The sequence below is a fragment of the Trematomus bernacchii genome, unplaced genomic scaffold (assembly GCF_902827165.1).
Source record: "Trematomus bernacchii unplaced genomic scaffold, fTreBer1.1, whole genome shotgun sequence".
Taxonomy (NCBI): domain Eukaryota; kingdom Metazoa; phylum Chordata; class Actinopteri; order Perciformes; family Nototheniidae; genus Trematomus; species Trematomus bernacchii.
In genome coordinates, this window is record NW_022988050.1 from 15,533,570 (window position 1) to 15,551,624 (window position 18,055).

An 18,055-nucleotide genomic window follows, 5' to 3' on the forward strand; every position below is an offset into this window, starting at 1 on the left:
TAAACTTGAATATAAAACGGTACAGTAATCAAAGAATAATTGTCAGTTGCAGCTCAGCTTCTCCTGAAAAACATTACCCTCTTTTACAGCTGAACTGTTCTGCATTTACATTATATCCATTGTTTGGATTGAGTTGAAACATCAAAACAACAACTTATTCATCAGTTAATCAAGCTAATAACTAATAATAATTCATTGATAATAAAAAAGTTGCAGTTTTTTAAGTTGCGGACATAATGTGTAATTCAGCTGATAATCAGACTGAATTTCTGATTATATTTTCATAACAAATCATTATTGGCCTTGATGAGGACAGTACTTTATGTCAGTATGAATGTGAAACTGTGTGTTGGTATGTGTGGGTGAATTATAATTTCTCTGTCACCTTTAATTATTTAAAAAAGATTTGCTTTGTACACTTTTTCTGTTAAACAACACTGTATCCCTGTCTCTGTCCTCTTCATAGAGTAATGTCATGTTGTAAGCCTCTGCATCACACTGACACCTAGTGGTCAACACATGGTATTACAGCAAAAGAGCTCTTAAAGGTCCCATGTCATGCTTTTCCGGTTATTACCCGTCCCCTTGTGTGTTATGAAGGTTTTTCTGCATGTAAACGGTCTGCAGAGTCAAAAACCCTCAAAGTACACCCTGTAGCGAGTAAAACTCTAACACAGAAAAGACCTGTCTATGCTGCCCCAGAACGCCTCGTTGGAGATCCACGGAGCACCTCACACACCAGGGGCCGTTCTCATTTCATCAAATTCCCCTCCTCGACTCCCCTCCTTGACTCCTATCCTCGAGACTTAGTCCCGCCCACAGGAGATGCGAGCGGAGGAGCCGAGGAGGGGAACCGAGGAGAGAGGAGGGGAAGCAGCAGGCGGTTAGATAAATGAGAACTCCTCTCCTCTGAGTGGTCATTTTAAAGAGACGTCCATTAATGATGACAGGAGGCACAGCAGCCCTCTGTCTGATGGACAGATGTGTTCATGACGACTTATATATTTACTTTTAATTCATTGACAGTGCGGTATAATGAGACAATAACAGGCTACAGATGCGGACACACACACGCACACACACACACACACACACACACACACACACACACACACACACACACACACACACACACACACACACACATATATATATTTATATAAATATATACAATTTCAGAATCAAACAGAGCACTCTCATAATAACGTAACACTATCAGAGACTGGATATATCCCCCCCCCTCTCCCCTCTCTGGTCGCTATAATGAGGAAAATAAATTGCGGGCCAAAAGTTTTATTTGCAAGTATTAAAAGTAAGCAGAGGACACCACACACACGCACCTACAGCTCCTAAAGCATATAATCAGGCTACAGCCGTTGTGTATTTTATTATGTGAAGCACTAAATGGTTTTAGAAAAATATCGACTCTTTGTTTGTAGATATCTACTAAACTAAAGCAAATAAAGAGAGTAGGCCTGTTATACTGAGTGATATATATTATACACACTGCTCTGCTTTCTGCACGGACCTCACAGCTGTTCTCACTGTAAACATCGCGTCTCGACTCTTTGAAACATCTCTGTTCCCGGAAATGCATCCACGAAGGAGCCGTGGAGGACCGTGGAGTGTATCCTCGGTTATAGCTCCTCCAGAGAGCCTCCTCGACGCTCGATGCTCGATGCTCGGTCCTCGATGTGCATTTAGAGAAATGAGATGTCCTTCAACATGGCGCGCTAAAATTCATTTCCGGGTCACTACCGGAGGACCGAGTAGTCGAGGAGTCGAGGAGGGGGATTTGATTAAATGAGAACGGCCCCAGGATCCCTTGGCTAACTTATGGCGCATTTCCACTACACGGTCGGCCTCGGCCACACTCGGTACGGCTCGGTACGGCTTGGCCGCGTTGGGCCTTAACAGGGCCGACTCACTTCATGCTGCGCTTCCATTACAGTTTAGGAACTGGGTAGTAACGCAGTGTAGGCGGAGCCGTGACGTCATCTTCAATGAGAAATCCAGAAACACAACACAGCCGTTAGCTGTGAGCACTCAGAGCTCACAGCTCCTTATATATGTTCAGAAACTCGACAAAAGTTAAACAAGTACACACCACAGACTGCCTGTGTCATGGTGAATACAGTCGCTGCTTAATTTATGTCTGTATAGGCCGTTGTTGTGAGTGTGGACGGTCGGGGCATATACTGCGTTAGCTTAGCCAATCTCCATCTAGAAAAACACGAATTTTAAAAGGTTTTTCGCCTGCCGTCTGTCTGCAGACTTGACAAAGCATTAATTCATGGTTTTTACTAACCGGTATCAGTATGTTGTTACTTCGGCATCATTTTGAAACGTGTATTACAATTAAATCACGGTCAAATATGTCCATCTTGTTGTAGTTCTAGCCCACTTGCCAGCGCTCCTCTCTCTAGTTTAGCATACTCAGCCCGACTCAGCCCTGTTTGTTGGCCCCGATAGAACCACAATTTTCTAGGGCCAGAAAAGAGGGGAAAAAGTGGCCCCGCGCCGTGCCGCGCCGGAACGAGGCCTAGTGGAAGCACAACCAAAAAAGGGGACGGCACGACACGGCACGCTTAAAGCGAGCTACGCGCTGCAATGGAAATGCGCCATAACAGGGAGTCCCCATTGACTTGCATAGAGCTCCCTGAACGCTGGTAATAGACGAGTTGGGATCGCGGAGAAATGCTCTCCGCAGACCCATAGAGTGGCGAAGTCCCTCCCACTTACTTCCGGGGTATGGGACCTTATTTCGGAAAAATTATGCATTGAAGTCAATGGGGAGAGAAAACTTATCTTTCGATCCCGTTTGAATTGTGCCATGAATTACACATATGATGTTTGTCAATCTTAAAAAATCATTTCCATGTCAAAAAAGTCACAGTTTGTCGTAAAACTGTTGAAATATAAGACTATGAAAAATACGCAACTAGAAAGACTACAAATCCCAGAGTCGCGTAAGTGATGTCACAATTGAGACACTACGATATACGTATAATACCGTATATATACGATCAGCGCCATATAGATATAATCTATCTATATGGCGCTGGCTAAGATAAGATAACTTTAACAAGATGCCTGTGTGCTTAGTACCAGGTTGTTATTATACCAGCAATGGGTCTTGCTCGTTCTTTCGCTTCCCGTCTGATGAAAGAGGAGTGTGTGGATCAAGTTAGCTACCTAGCTAGCACGTTAGTTAGCATTACAGCCTTGTCATTTTTATTAGCCTTAACATGAAGTAACATTAAGTAACCCAAAATGTTAAACAGTAAGAGTAGTAGTCATATTTCGTGAACCCTTTGAATAGTATTGTCACCGGTGTGATCATTCTATAATACACCATTTAAGCCCGGGGGAGAAATGCTAACGCTAACGTTAGCATCGGCGATCTTCTCTACTTCATGCTATCTGCACAAATGGTTGACATTAAACATTAAAACGACCAGGCAGTTCAGAGAGAATCAAAGGAAGGCAGGCAGGCAGCTTTGCATGACATTCTTCAGGACGTGTTTCATTGTGGTGATAGTGAGGGTCGTTGTGTTGACAAGACAGTAGTGACGGCCATCTTGGTGACGTCACGTGTGTTGTTGACCAGAGATGTAGTTCATTTAGCGTTTCACACAAACAAATGTGTTACTTCACAGTTTTACGACACTTTATTTTTTTTTTGACTTGCAAAATTATCTTTTAAATTGACAAACATCATATGTGTAATTCGTGGCACAATTCAAACGGGATCGAAAGATAATCTTTCTCTCTCCATTGACTTCAATGCATAACTTTTCCGAAATAAGGTCCCATGGGGCTCCACCGGAAGGGGAGGGACTTCGCCACTCTATTCTCACAGCGTTATAAACCTTTTTCTTACTCAATATCAAGCCACACTTATTGTTTTTACTTCGGCTGTGAGTGTTTGTGTGTGCTCAGGATGAGTTTAGCTTGTTCTCGCTGTACCCGGCCCGGAAACCTGTCCGCTCCTCGCAGCAGCGGTGAGCAGCAACGAGCCTCGCAACGAGCCTCGCAACGAGCCTCGCAACGTCCCGACCAATCAGAGCACACTAGGCTCACAGGGAGGGGGGGGGGGGGGGCAGGAGCTCCAACAAGCCGTTTAGGACAGAGAGTGAATACCCGGTGAATGCACATACTATGCAGAGATGCTGTATGAGAAACCAATGTGATTTGGGAAAATTGCACAATTTAAATCTATTCCAGTAGACCTCAACAATGGAAATATGATCAGTAGAAATGGCCATGACATGGGACCTTTAACTCATTTTAGCACTCAAATCTTTACATTTTACGTTTTTTTATTAACTAGAAATGAAATGAGGAGATGAACTGCACTTTATGAAAGCATTATTTGTAAAATAACAAGTCATTTTAATTGTTTGGATTAACTGTGATGATAAAGGTAACAACTAACAAGGATTTCCATGGGGCGTTTTCAATACGAGGTTAACTGGCTGATTTTAACCAACATGGATCCAAACATGCTGTACCTGTGACAGCATAATCTTAAATGTAAGACCAAAATAGAGATAATTTAATATAATGGATTATACTTCATGAGTCAAATTCCTAGAAAACTGGAGGCAATTTCCCCCCTTGAACACTGAGTTCAAGGGTGAACTGTGTGTGGTTACATACTTGTTTTTAAACTGAAAATGCAAAACCTCTGACAAAAACAAAATGCAAAATGTGCTTGAATCTAATGCATAGCTCGCCTTAAAGGTAGGGTAGGTACATTTGAGAAACCGGCTCGAGATCGCTAGAATTTGAAAATACACAACCGGAGAAAATCTGCCACTTCCTTATAGAGCCCCTCCTCCAACACACACGAACGCGCACAGGACCAATGAGGGCACGAGATAAGTTTGTGCACAGATGGAAGGCTGACAGGCAGGTAGGCCATCCAGTTATTTTAGCCGGGCCGGCTAAAATGATTGGTCTTGCTTTTTACAGTACTACGGCTTCCACAGATGACATTTTTTTATGGATTTTTTGTCAAAGCACTTAAGATATTCATTGCTATCGGGATGTTAAGAGCATTCCATGGAATATAACAAAAAGTGTATCTCGAGCCGGTTTCTCAAACTTACCTAAAGTGCTGTAAATAATGTTTGTTTTTTTTAGGTTTTTAAATGCATCACATTTGATTCCTACAGACAAGTGAAGACAACTACAATAATAACTATAATACAAAATACATGTATAAAAGAGTCTTTGATACACACATCCAACCAGTCTTGCTATATAATAGTTATAGATAATGCAAAATTGTGATACACGTGTTTTTTTTTATAGTCCGATGATAAATTGCAATTTATAGCAAAGTATTTCATTTTTAACTGATAAATAAGTGTAGAAAGAAGTCTAGTTTTGTTTTTGGGTCAAGGTTTGGGTTTGGTTAGAAATTAGGTCAGGTTAGGGTTGAGGTTTGAACTACTATGCTTTTTGGGGTTTTCCCTTTCCTGTAGTGCAGGGGTGTCGAACTCAATTTCATCGCGGGCCACATCAGCATTATGGTTGCACTCTAAAGGGCCGGTTGTAACTTTAAGACTATGTAAAAAAATACATATATAAATATATCATATCAAATAATGTTTTATATTACATTATTGCCTCTGCATTGGATTATTATCGGATAGGGTAATAATAACTTCATAATTAACTACGACTGAAAGCAGAAGTTTAGGGCAAATAATTGCAAGTCTCTTCAGTGAGAATGTAACAAAAGTGACATTTTGAAAAAAAAGTAACATTTAAGAAGTCAAGTCAAATTCTGAGAAAAAAGGCATATTTTGAACAAATCAAATCAAATTCTGCAAAAAAAGGCAAATTTGAGATGCATTGTGCTCCATGTATGGGCAACGTGCCTCTGTAAATCGGCATGTAACCGTATAATAAACATATTATATTCTTTGCAAGCTCTTGTGGGCCACATAAAATGAAGTCGCGGGCCGGATTTGGCCCCCGGGCCTTGAGTTTGACACCCCTGCTGTAGTGTGTTATAAAGAAATGTTGTTCATGTCTACGTTACATTTGTGTTTCCATTGGCTAGCGCTCCAACACATTTGACTTGACAGGCTTAGAGCAGGGGTTCCCAACCTTTTTTCCCAAGAGCCCCCCCAAATGACTCCTGTTGGAAGTTGCGCCCCCGACACACACACACAAGGGGGGGGGGGGAGGGGGGCGCAACAGCGGTAATTAAAGTTTAAAAGTCTAAAAAATGCTACAACTACTGTCACAAACTGGATGAATGTGAAGTATTTTGCTAAAGGAGGATGAAAGCGTAATGAAGGCGCACTATTGGAGTGACGTTGATGGTTATTGGACTCAGGATTAATTCATTTGGATTCCCGCTGTATGAAGAAATTAAAGGACGGCGCAAGTGGAAACAATTCACAAAGGGATCAAACTGTTTAAAACACATGCTCAAAGTAAGCCGGATTATAGCGATGTGTTTATGTGGATTCAAAAGTCGTAAATAATCTACAAAATGGAGGAGACCGATCTGATGGGAGCAACTGTGACAAATAATCTGAAACCGGCATGGACAATGACTATGTTTTAAAAATGCGCTTATCCAGAAAAGCCTGGTTTGGACACTTTACGGGCAGAAGAAACATTTCTATTAAAAAAAGAATTATACATTTCTGTCTTTTTATGCCTATAATAGCTACTAACTTGAATTTGTATTCAAATGAATTAATCAATTATTTTTTATATTTTATTGTAATGTAGAGACAAGGCTTTTAGTGACAATCATGTATTGCGTTACAATTATATGTACAAAAACAAAACAAAACAAAAAGTCTAAATATGATATTTGGCCTCAAATCATCTGAGGCCTGGCGCCCCCCCCTGCGATCTTTGGCGCCCCCCCAAGGGGGGCACGCCCCCCAGGTTGGGAACCACTGGCTTAGAGGTTGACTAATCACAACAAATATTCTGGACAACAAGCACTTCTGCAAACAGTGTCAAGTATGGAATTCCAGTTCCTTAAAATAAAAACATGGTGCTGCAGGCATAGGGTTGAACATGAGGTTGTGGTTAGTGTTACGTCACTCTGTGGCTCTGATCATCTGCTTTTGGTCACCTGATATAATAGGACTGTAGGGAGAATGTGACCAGATCATGTCTCTGTGACTATGTTTGGCCATAAGGACAATGTGACTGCACTGGGTATCAAAACTCAGGACTTTTTGGAAATGTGTCAACAGTAATCAGCTAATAAAACTCATGACTGCAACTCATTTAATGATTTTGTTGTGTCAACGTTTTAACCAAATACTCATATAAATATATTTTGATTACGCTATAGCAAGAGAACAGAAGAAAAAAATCAGTTAAAATTAAACCTAAACCCACATGGTCATCTAGGTGGTTTAACCACATAAAGCAGAAGTAGAAACAACCATCTTAGCTAATGACTCTGAAAGATTTTGTATTATTTGCTGTATTTAAAATTATTTTATTCACTCATATATACATGATATGTGGGGGGTATAATCAAAACTGTTTTGTATCCAGCCTGAAAACTTTAAATGCCTAACCGTTCCTGTAGTTCGTCTCTCTTATGTGTTCAGAAATATATTTAAAATATCTCAATTAGCCAATTAAAAGAAAGTAATCTACAAATAAAAATTACAAAGGAAGGGACAAATGGGCCTAAAGTAATTGAAAATGTATAATAAATATATAGTTTGGATCCAGGAGGAAAAAAATATGAATGAGACAAAACATAAAAATGACAATTAAAATATAATCAATGAGTCAGATGACCAAAATAATTCCAGCACACACCATGATACTGAAAACAGTTTTATTAACAAATTACATTTAAAAACATGAAAGAGCGAACTACACGTTCAGAAGGGTTGTCTATAAGCTCATTTAATATTTACAAACAAGTCTGTCCAAGTATAGCATTTACAAGTGTATTATACAGTGGAAGTACTATATTGTTTCAACCAGGGATCAAACTTAACCTTTTCCCTACTTACATTTTATCGAAATGAATGATGACCTCCCAAGTATAAAATGACACACACTCCCAAATAAAAAAAGGCACTACATCCGTCACTGTGTTTGACAAAGTGATTGCGCAATCTTTAGTGTTTTCTCTCGCAATTCCAGATTGACCAATTAGGTTCAATCGCAGATGTACAGTATGTTTCTCTAGACTCTGGGTCACCGTCCATCCTGCTATTATTTCCTCTCCCAGGTAAACAATTAAGTTGGAGCCTTGGTTTCGACACTTGTATTTCATACAATCATTAATGATGAAATGCACACCTTTACAACCCCTTCTAATTATTCAGTTAATTTCTTCCAAATAATAACACATGATGTATACTTAAACAGAAAATAAAGATTTAAAAATGGAATGTAACAAATAAAGTCCACATCATTAAGTATTATTTGGTTCCCGGAAACTGAAATTTGATGGTAGACATGGAGCTGCTGCTTTCAGGGGAAGCTGGCGAGCAAGCTGAGAACACATTGAGAGCAGGGGATGTGGGGGACATGGAGTTGGAGCTCACTGTCTGTGGCGCTGACCGGACCCCCCACTGGCATCCTGAATCGTACATGAGCCTCACCACGTCATTACGGAAGCGCACGCCTACCAGAGCGTACAGGATAGGGTTAAGGCAACATCGGGAGTACGCCAGAGTGCAGGTTATGTACTCCAGCAGCAGAGCGCAGAGCGGCCCCGCCATTTTACGCGACAGCACCACAGTGTACGGCAGCTGGAACACCAGAAACACCACCACCAGCGCCACCATCAGCTTCAGGGTGCGCTGCCGACGCCACTGCTTCCCCCGCCGATTTTTGTTCCCTTCCCACAGCACTTGAGCTATCAAAGAGTAGCATGTCACCATAATGAAGAAGGACAGGCAGAAGACAGCAATGATGGCTCCGTTGGTTGACATCTTGACTGCTCCACGCTTTAGCATGCCGCAGTATGCTTTATCCCAAGACACTAACACTCCAGAGTAGAGGATTTCAGGCAAACTCAGGAGCATAGCAACAAACCACACAGCAACAGCGGCAACTTTCCCGCCTGTAACAATGCGACTGCGCAGCCGGTGCATCTGTTGGGCACGTGCCACCACAATGTAGCGGTCAACGCTAATGCAGGCTAGCAGGAGTAGCCCGCTGTATGTGTTGATAGCGTAGCATGCACGCAGAACCTTGCAAAGGCCATTAGGGAAGATCCAGCCCTGGTGTGTATCGACAGCCTGTAATGGGAGCGTGAGGAGCAGGAGAAGGTCGGCCAGCGCCAGGTGGAACAGGAAGACGTCGGTCATGGAGCGAAGACGGAAACGGCGGGAAAAAGCAAAGGTGGCTATGACCAGACAGTTACCCGCCACGCCCAACGGGAAAATCAGGCAGAAGATGCAGGTCTGGAACATTTTGATGGTGAACTCTTGATCTTCAGCCTCACAAAGGCCCGTATCATTCTCGTTGAAGTATGTGGAGTTACTAATATTCCACAATGAGTAGTTTGAAAAGTCATAGTAAGTTTCTTGGTAATCATTGTAGTCATAATGGTCTTCATCATGGCGGATTTCCATTGCTGGTGGGGAAAAAATAAGAAAGGTTTGAAAGAAGAACTCTCTTAAAGAAGAACAGTGATACTATTGAAAAAAACATTTTAAGATCATACGTTTAGAACTGACTTAAGCTTGGAATATTCTTTTGTGAACATTTTAGCTTTGGTGATCCTCTGACTTTTCCTCTTTTTAAAAATATATATTTTTTAAATTAACGAAAAAGTATTTGTTGAATTACCATGAAACTGGTCTGAGACATGTTACCCAATGAATGGTCATATTGTCTTTGTGTCCACACATATAAACCGAATGTAAGGGTTGATGGGGCCAATGTCTAGGAGTTTTAACACTTCTTACCATGTCATTAAGACTTCTGCAGCACGGCTGCTATGATTATCTTTTATTATGAGTCAGTCTGGGCTTCTACAAAATGTCATAGTGAAACCAAATCGTGTGGACTTATCATTGTTTGAAAAAAAAATGGGGCTTCTTATAAACATTCACCTGGTTTGATTTTAAGCAGAAAAATGTACTTCATGTCGCTATATCAGGACATACTGTAGCAACTCCTCCTCAATCGGATTGAAAGTTTAGAGACCTGCCGCTCTGTTTCTCAGTTTCACTTAGCTTCTGTGATATTTGAGTCATTTTGCACTGGGTTGCGTTCCACTGGCACCAGGTCGTTGGCACAGGGGAAGTCGTGGGTAGCGCGAGCCTCTACATATCAGTCAGTGTCGCGTGCCAACAGCCTTTATAGGCAGTTTCCATAATCACCTTTTGTCATTTCATCTTCCACTGTACAACTCGGTTATGTCTGCAAAACTATGTGCATATTACATCTTTCTCTTTCTCTTGTATTCTTTAATCTCTATTTGATGGTGGATATAGGCATGATGGTATTTCCCTTGAAGGTAAGAGGAACAACAATACGCTGATAAGGTAATTTGCCAAGTAAAACATCTTCAGCAAACTGCAGTCTATAAGATTATATTACAATGGTTCTAATCATACTTTAAATCTAGGATGCCAAAAATGTTTATTATAACATTATTTGTAGCTCTATCAAATAACCGCATCTCTCACTGTATTCTAATGTCAATTATTATGCCGATGATATGTTCTGGGCCGTCAATTCAACTCCTATTGAGGCTTAAAGTCTCTTCACTCTTTCCTCAATCATATGTGCGTCCTAAATGCAGAAAGAAAAAACGAATTATTGTATTCCAAACATCTAACTTTATCTTTGGTTATAACGGAAATGTATACTGAATGTAATGAATGTCGAGGTTATGTGGATTATCTGTAAACAGGCTTCCGAAATTCAGCATTAAATCTACCCTAATAGTGTTAGAGTTATAATACACTCCACTGTTATTTCTTTACTTGATTATGGAACATTGTGTAAAAGCTTGAGTGGAGATGGGAGAGTGTGAACGTGTGAAAGTACACAAAGTCTATAATTGTTGTTTTTATAATCCATGCCAAATTTCACAAACGTTTCTCTCTTTCGAATTATTGGAGGACCATCATATTTAAAGGGAAACACATTGCATGATATTTGTGTAAAAAAGCTTTATCATAACAGTTTCAAAAGTGCCTCCTTTTTCTCATTGAAACGTTTCAATTTCAAAACATTTTCGAAAGATTATTGACCATAGAAATTTGTTCTGTGCGTGCAAAAAATGGCAGGACTGCGCTGATGCATTACGCACAGTTTAAATTGAACTAACGTTGTTAAGGCTAATTACCAGATGTCTATAACCCTTGTAATAGTCTAATAACTCAATTACGTTTAAATAAATCACATTCTATTCTATTCCCAAAGCAGTTGACATCTCAAGTAATACATGGTAATACACATTTTGTTTTATTATAATATTCTCTAAGATCCAGTATACATATATTTTTCTTTTATTCGTGATGACTTTTAAAGTTGGAAATCTGAATTTGTTTTTTTATGCTCCAAGGTTTTACATTTTTCAAGAAGTTTGTTTGCAGATATTAATTATTCTAAATGTAACACATTCTACACATTCTACAAATTTGCCATCAGTTGTCATTTTCACACTATCAACTTTATTTTAAATATTATAGCCAGTCCTGCATCCTTTCTCACTGTATCTGTATTAATAAGAGACAATGAAATAACAACTCCTTTGCAGTCACGTTGAAAGTGAACTCATATCTGGCAACCAGTTGCACAGTTTGAGTGGGAAGCAGTTATATATATTTCAGTCATTGTTCACATGGTGTCAGCGAGGCTGTTGGCATGAGGGAAGCCGTGAGGAGCTTTAAGATCTGCACACATGACACATGCCAATAGTCAGTTTCTCTTCTTCTTTCACTGAAGCAGCTGGGTGAATAATAATATTATTTATTTGTTCCTTGTTACCGGCATGAGTCTTGTCACGAGGGAATGACCTTGCAGTAAATCTCTTTAACAGTAGCTGCCTTAGAATATAATTTAAAAAAGATAATCATTTTGACAATTCTTCATTTATTTGTTCATGTATACAGATTCTTATATGAATTTAACAGAATATGAGCGATTTATGTAGGCTCTAATTCGTGATTCACCATAATTGCAACAGTTTTTCTAAAATGATCTGCGGTCCCCAATAACTCATTTTAAATAGTGAAGTTTTAAATCAATCAAATAAAATGTGTATTAATTCAAAATGGGTACATGTAATCTAGTAATGTAGTCATGTTAATTAAATGTATACATTTAAAAATAGTAATTTTTTGGTATTCTTAAAAATATTTAGCCGAAGTGAAACAGTCAATCAGTTATTTGAAAAGTCCCCAGAATTTCTTAGTGACCTTACCTGTAATGTTTGAGTAGTTCAGCATGTCCAGATTCCTCCTCCTGTGTCTTAGGTAGAGATACAGAGCCTGCCACTCTTAAAAACAAGCCAGCAGGTTTAACCCTAACCCTACCCAGCCAATGAAACCAGCTTTGTGTTTTGCTGACCTTGTCATACCCTCTTTGGTTGGTTGTTTGTGTCACAAGAATTCACAGAAGGATGTGATGATGCACGTGTGGCACTGCCATATCTCTGAGACTGACTCTGTAGGATACATATGATCTCTCATTTGGAAAATATCTGATTAAGACAAGTGTTATTGGCATTCTGATTTGAACAATGTTACTTCTAAGTCAACAGATCAATGCAACCATACTGCATGTATCCAACACTGCAACTGCACATAGATATTTGTCATGACAATCTGTATTAAGTAGATTTATCTTACATTTCCACAATCACCGTTTGATTTGCTCTACATTTTATGAAAAAAAATATATATGTTCCTGTACAAGGAGACACATTTCAGTTAAATGCACAAAAGGCACAAAGTTCACAGCATCAAGCTGCAGGTTCAACGGGCGACCACCATGTGAAAACATGAGGGTGTGTCTGCTGACTGGCACCACAACAAATTCACAGCTTTGCATTGACCTCTTTTTAGGGCTGTATGACTGTTTGTTGAATAATCAGGCATCTATCTATCTGATTCAGCTCTGAATAATTGGTCCTCTAACATCTTAGAGGTAGGTCCAAAAAGTTCAAAGCTGAACTTGCATTTAGTTGAGCTCTTTCTATACTAATAGTGGTGCAGTGATGAAAATATAAAAAACTGTTCACAAAGAGACGAGGGAACCCTGGAGTGCTAATAAACTAACTAATCTCCGGGTTATGGACTCATTCCTGCCCCACTCTATAGAAATCAAGACATGTTCTCCAAGGCTGACCTACAAAGAGATTACACTAGGGCAGAAATGTACCATTTATTTCCTTATTGTATATAATGTGAAATTCCAATCACTGCTTCAAAAAGTCCCAATGATATTCAGTATGCAAATACTGATATAAAAACAGAAACACCAAAAATACGTCTACTTTAAGGAGCAGTTACAAAAAAGAAAAATGACTTTAATGACAAAATGATAAAAATGAAAATGTAAATAGTTGCAAAGCTCACCTATTACGTGATAGGTTTCATGGTTGTCACTTTGAAAGCAACTAAGCGGTGTACTGGTAGCCATTCAGTCACAGGGCTAACACATACTGATAACCACAGGATATTTAAGATTTTTAACCAAACCGTAATTGCTTTGGACTGTAAGAGATAATTCAAATCAGAACCAGAACCTTGTAGCTTTGAGGCGACAGTACTAATCAATGCACAGCACAAAGACGCCCTGTATTTAAAGCCACGGACAGATCTACCAAGAGTTCAGCACAATGTTGTTGCTTACTAAAAGCCATACAAATGTGAAATGAATATCCAGATTATGATTAGAATAATAAAACATATCACCAATATGGTAAATGGTTGACTATACACATCTGCCTCAAATGGAACAGATAGCATTATTAGCATGTGTTTGTGCATGTGGTGAAAGTGTTACAAAGTGTGTGATAAACCACGCTGAAAACATATAGTGAGATGGCTACAGAGGTGTTAACGTTGATGATCGTTTAACCACAATGTTTGCCTCAGTTGTTGGTGCCAGACCATGAGAAAAAGGTACAATTGTTCGATAAATGGTTTGTGCCCGTGAGAACTGTTTGACATGGTTACCGCTTGGCCCAGGTGTTGACTGTTCTTGATCAACAGTGTGGTTTTGTATATGTGGTTATTGTATAGTGTGAAACTGGTGACCCAATGTTCAACCTGTAAACACAACAACCAGGTTGAACAGTGATTGGCTCCTCGGCAGGATGGCTGTTTCTTTCTTAAATGGTTCCCATCAAGCTTTAACATTACTCAGAACTACTTTCTTTTTTTGAATGTATTCAAAAAACTTATTTTCATTAGGTTTCAGACAACTATTTGGTCTCATAATGCATACTTTGTTAAGGAATTTCTGAGTTGAATATAATAACATTTTTCACTGTTCAACACAAAAATGTCATCAATGGATTGATATGCCATTCATCAGGACATTATTTGCACAATTAAAAGCTATTAGATTGGCAGTTATGTCAGTAGGTCACTAATAAAATGCTTATTGATCTTAAATCATACATGTTATTCCGTTTTTTTTAAGTTTTCCTTGATGAGAAAAAACGGTTTACTTATTGCCATCAAAAAAATCATAAATGCCAGTCATCAGTGCAAAATCTAAGTAGATTCAATACAATATCACATAGGAGAAAAACTGCAAATACTCCCATATTTGAGGCAGAGAGATTAGATTTTATCTCAATTTTGCTTGAAGGATAACAAAAAAATGTATTGGATAATTAAAATAAGTGACCATAATGTTTCCTTATAACTCATGAGGTCAGTTTTGATTAACCTATACAGAGCAACATGTAAAATACAGAATATGTTTCGGTAACAGTTATTTCATTTTGACCTGCTCATCAATTACAAAACTCACTTTCAGATGGAGGTTTTCCATTTGTACACAGAGTGATCCAGATTTGGTGAAGCTTTTGGATACTTATATATTCAAAAGCAAACTGAAACCTTTCATTTTCTCATGCTTATTGATAACATACTGCAATGTTTGTCTGTAGCTGTTTTCATCGTTTTTCTAATGCTTTTGTTGCCATAGCATTAACTTATATTTTATTCATGATATATTTTCTTTGCATAATATTGCTTTTTGCTTTTTGCATTGATGAATTAGGCTGTACTCTCAGTGACTACTCATTAAATACACATGCACAGTCCAATACTACTGTTTATGCACAGTCTATTTTTATGATGCCTATAATGTTTAGGTTTTTTGGAAATGTCCTAGGGTTAGGGTTAATTAAATAAGCACGGAGGTCAGAGTTACAGGTGGTGTTGCACTGGACTGCAATATATATTTAGAGGTGTTACATATATATACAAATATGAATGGTAGTATTCATGGCAGAGTATTATTGTTATGGTCATACTTTAATTTTCCAAAGCAGCAATCCCAATTTTCAATTGCAAAATGTGCGGTGCATATTATATAAGACCATCATTCAGAACTACTTCTAATTAGCCTGTTAGTTTGTTTCTCTTGTTTATTTACCACTGTAAAACACACAAGTAAATCTATCATTGTTATTTAAATATAAATAAGAATTTGAGGCTCAATTTATATTTAAAAAATGGATAGAAAAAAGTTTATACAATAAAATATGCCTTGGTTATTAATAAAATAAAAAAACATTGCTTAGGTTGTTGGACAGTACAGATTCCAGGTCTGCTTACAAAGAAAGATCATTTTGACTAGTAATTAATTATTCAGCGCAGCAATTTTTTTTAAATGAATATGAAATTGTTCATTTTATTTCTGCAATTTGCTTTACAGCACTGCACTTATTAGGTGGGGTAATTGAAATACAGAAGAGTATCCATTATTAATAGAAAGCAACTTACTTTAAGCCTCCTACTGTCTGTCTGTGTGATTCTAAAACAAGAGCCGCTGAAGGTGTGAAGAGAGAGCAAGGGGGAATGGTGAGAAATAAAACGAGTTTCAGAGCAAGACGCGTGGGTGACCACATTATTTAGAACAAAATGAAAAAATGCAAAGAGAAGCAGCTCACTTTCACCACTGGAGGGCGATTTGGAACCAGCTGTAGTGATTATTGCAGAATAGCACAACTCAAACAAGGACTGTGCAACCATATAAAGCCATTTATCACTGAATATTAATTTACAACTCAAAAAGTGTTTAAGTGGCTTTATTTCAATTGTACACATATAGGCTATATGTTATGCAGCGACACTGAGATGGTCACATTGCTGGCAGTGGATTTGTCTCTGAGTGTTACTAATATCTGTATTCTTCAAAGTCTGAGTAATTTGTAAGATATCATTTGAACTGTGATGATACGTTTTCAGAACATTGCTTTTTTAAACCCTACTTAAAGAAATAAAACACTTGTTCCATTTAACAGAAGGAGAAAGTCTCCAATGTATGCCGTTCAAACGTAATATAAATGTACGTGAATAAAAAAAAAATAAGTAAACTTGGGATTCAAAATCAAGCCAACAATTTGAAAAATACCTCAAAAATATATTACATTTCAAAACATATTTAGGGGGTTTTCTCTTATTAAATGTCATATTTTACATTTCAGTCAGAACGTCCTTCTTATAACATTTTTCAAGTCTTACCATATTTTTATTTTCTCAGTATGACACAGGTATTTGCAGGGGAAGAACGGGTAGTGGTTTTATTTGATGTTGAACAAGTAACAGGAAGTTTGATAAGTGTTAAGATGTGTTCACCCACAGGTGTGTTATGAGTCATTCTGTCTGCTGCAGTCTCTCTAGTCCAGAGAAGAGGCGCATTCACACCGCAGTACTTTTCCCACAAAGGTTCATGAGAACTTAGTTCATGAGAACTCTTTAGTTCTCATGAACTAAGTACAGATCGCGTTCACACCGGAATAAGTTCCTGGGGAAGGATTAGGCAAATGAAGCCGCTGACGTCACTTCTTCTTCGTCTGCTTTGGGTTTACTGGCAGGCCGCAAACAACTTCACGGCGTATACTGCCACCCGAAGTCCCCGGCCGGAAGTCCCCGGAGTTGGGGACTGGCTTCAGTAGAAGCTGCTGGGACTCCCAGCAGCTTCTACTGAAGCCTTCCGAGTAAATCGCCAGAACACCGACACCTCCTCATCTTCACCGCTCCCATGTTTTATTTTGTGTTGCCATAAGTTAGTCTCTCTGTGTTTGTGCGCTGGGCTAATGCTAATGCTAATAATGCTAATGCGAGGATAATAAAATGGCGGCTTCACAAAACTTTTTGGGAGTTTTACGGGGCGTGGTTTGCATTCCGCCCAGCCAATCAGACATAGGAACCTTTTTCTCCCACGAAAGTACCTGGGCTGCGTTTCACTTCGGTTAAATGGATTCCTTGCGTCCCTCATTTGCGTCGTTTCCCTGCGACTAGTCCCTCCCACCAGGGAAGCATGGAGAGATGCAAGGAAACCACGAGAAACAGGGAAATGAGTTTTAAGAGCAATGGGACATCCTTTCCTCCGGAGCGTCACGTGAAGCGACGTCCATTTGTGATGACTCCGCACAGCTGATCGTCTGACAGCAGCCAGCTCTGTCCCTGTTATTTTCACAAAAAGACATAAACATTTGTATCATCTGTTAAAATAAAATAAGAACTCATTCTCAAAAAAGATAAACGCCATTCTTAAAATGTATAAACGAACAGTTAGATTAATATTAATTAGAGTGCACAATAGAAATAAAATAATTGAGAGAAGAAAAAGAGATATGTTATCTATCAAAACCCAGTTAGATTAACATTCATTGGATTGCACACTTTGTTTGTTTGTGTGGATATGTAGCAAATTAACATTTTAAATAGTACTTAATGACTGACTGAATGGAAATGACAATAAATGAAAATATAAAACGAAAAAAGCGATCATGAAAATGTTTCCAATAAATGAAGAAAATGATTTTTGACCACTTTGTTGTTCAGATATATCACATATTTGTAACTGAATGATGCATTCATTGAAA

General features: G+C 38.7%; 1 protein-coding gene across 1 annotated transcript; it reads right to left on the bottom strand.

Annotated features, from left to right (window-relative positions):
* Window positions 1-7,826: 7,826 nt before the first annotated feature.
* Window positions 7,827-12,518, bottom strand: ccr10 (chemokine (C-C motif) receptor 10). The gene is made up of 2 exons (XM_034119698.1): window positions 12,404-12,518; window positions 7,827-9,598 (listed from the first exon to the last, which is right to left on the bottom strand). Exons 1-2 carry the CDS (start codon window positions 12,426-12,428, stop codon window positions 8,436-8,438), a joined length of 1,188 nt encoding a protein of 395 aa, XP_033975589.1. The 5' UTR covers window positions 12,429-12,518; the 3' UTR covers window positions 7,827-8,435.
* Window positions 12,519-18,055: the final 5,537 nt, after the last annotated feature.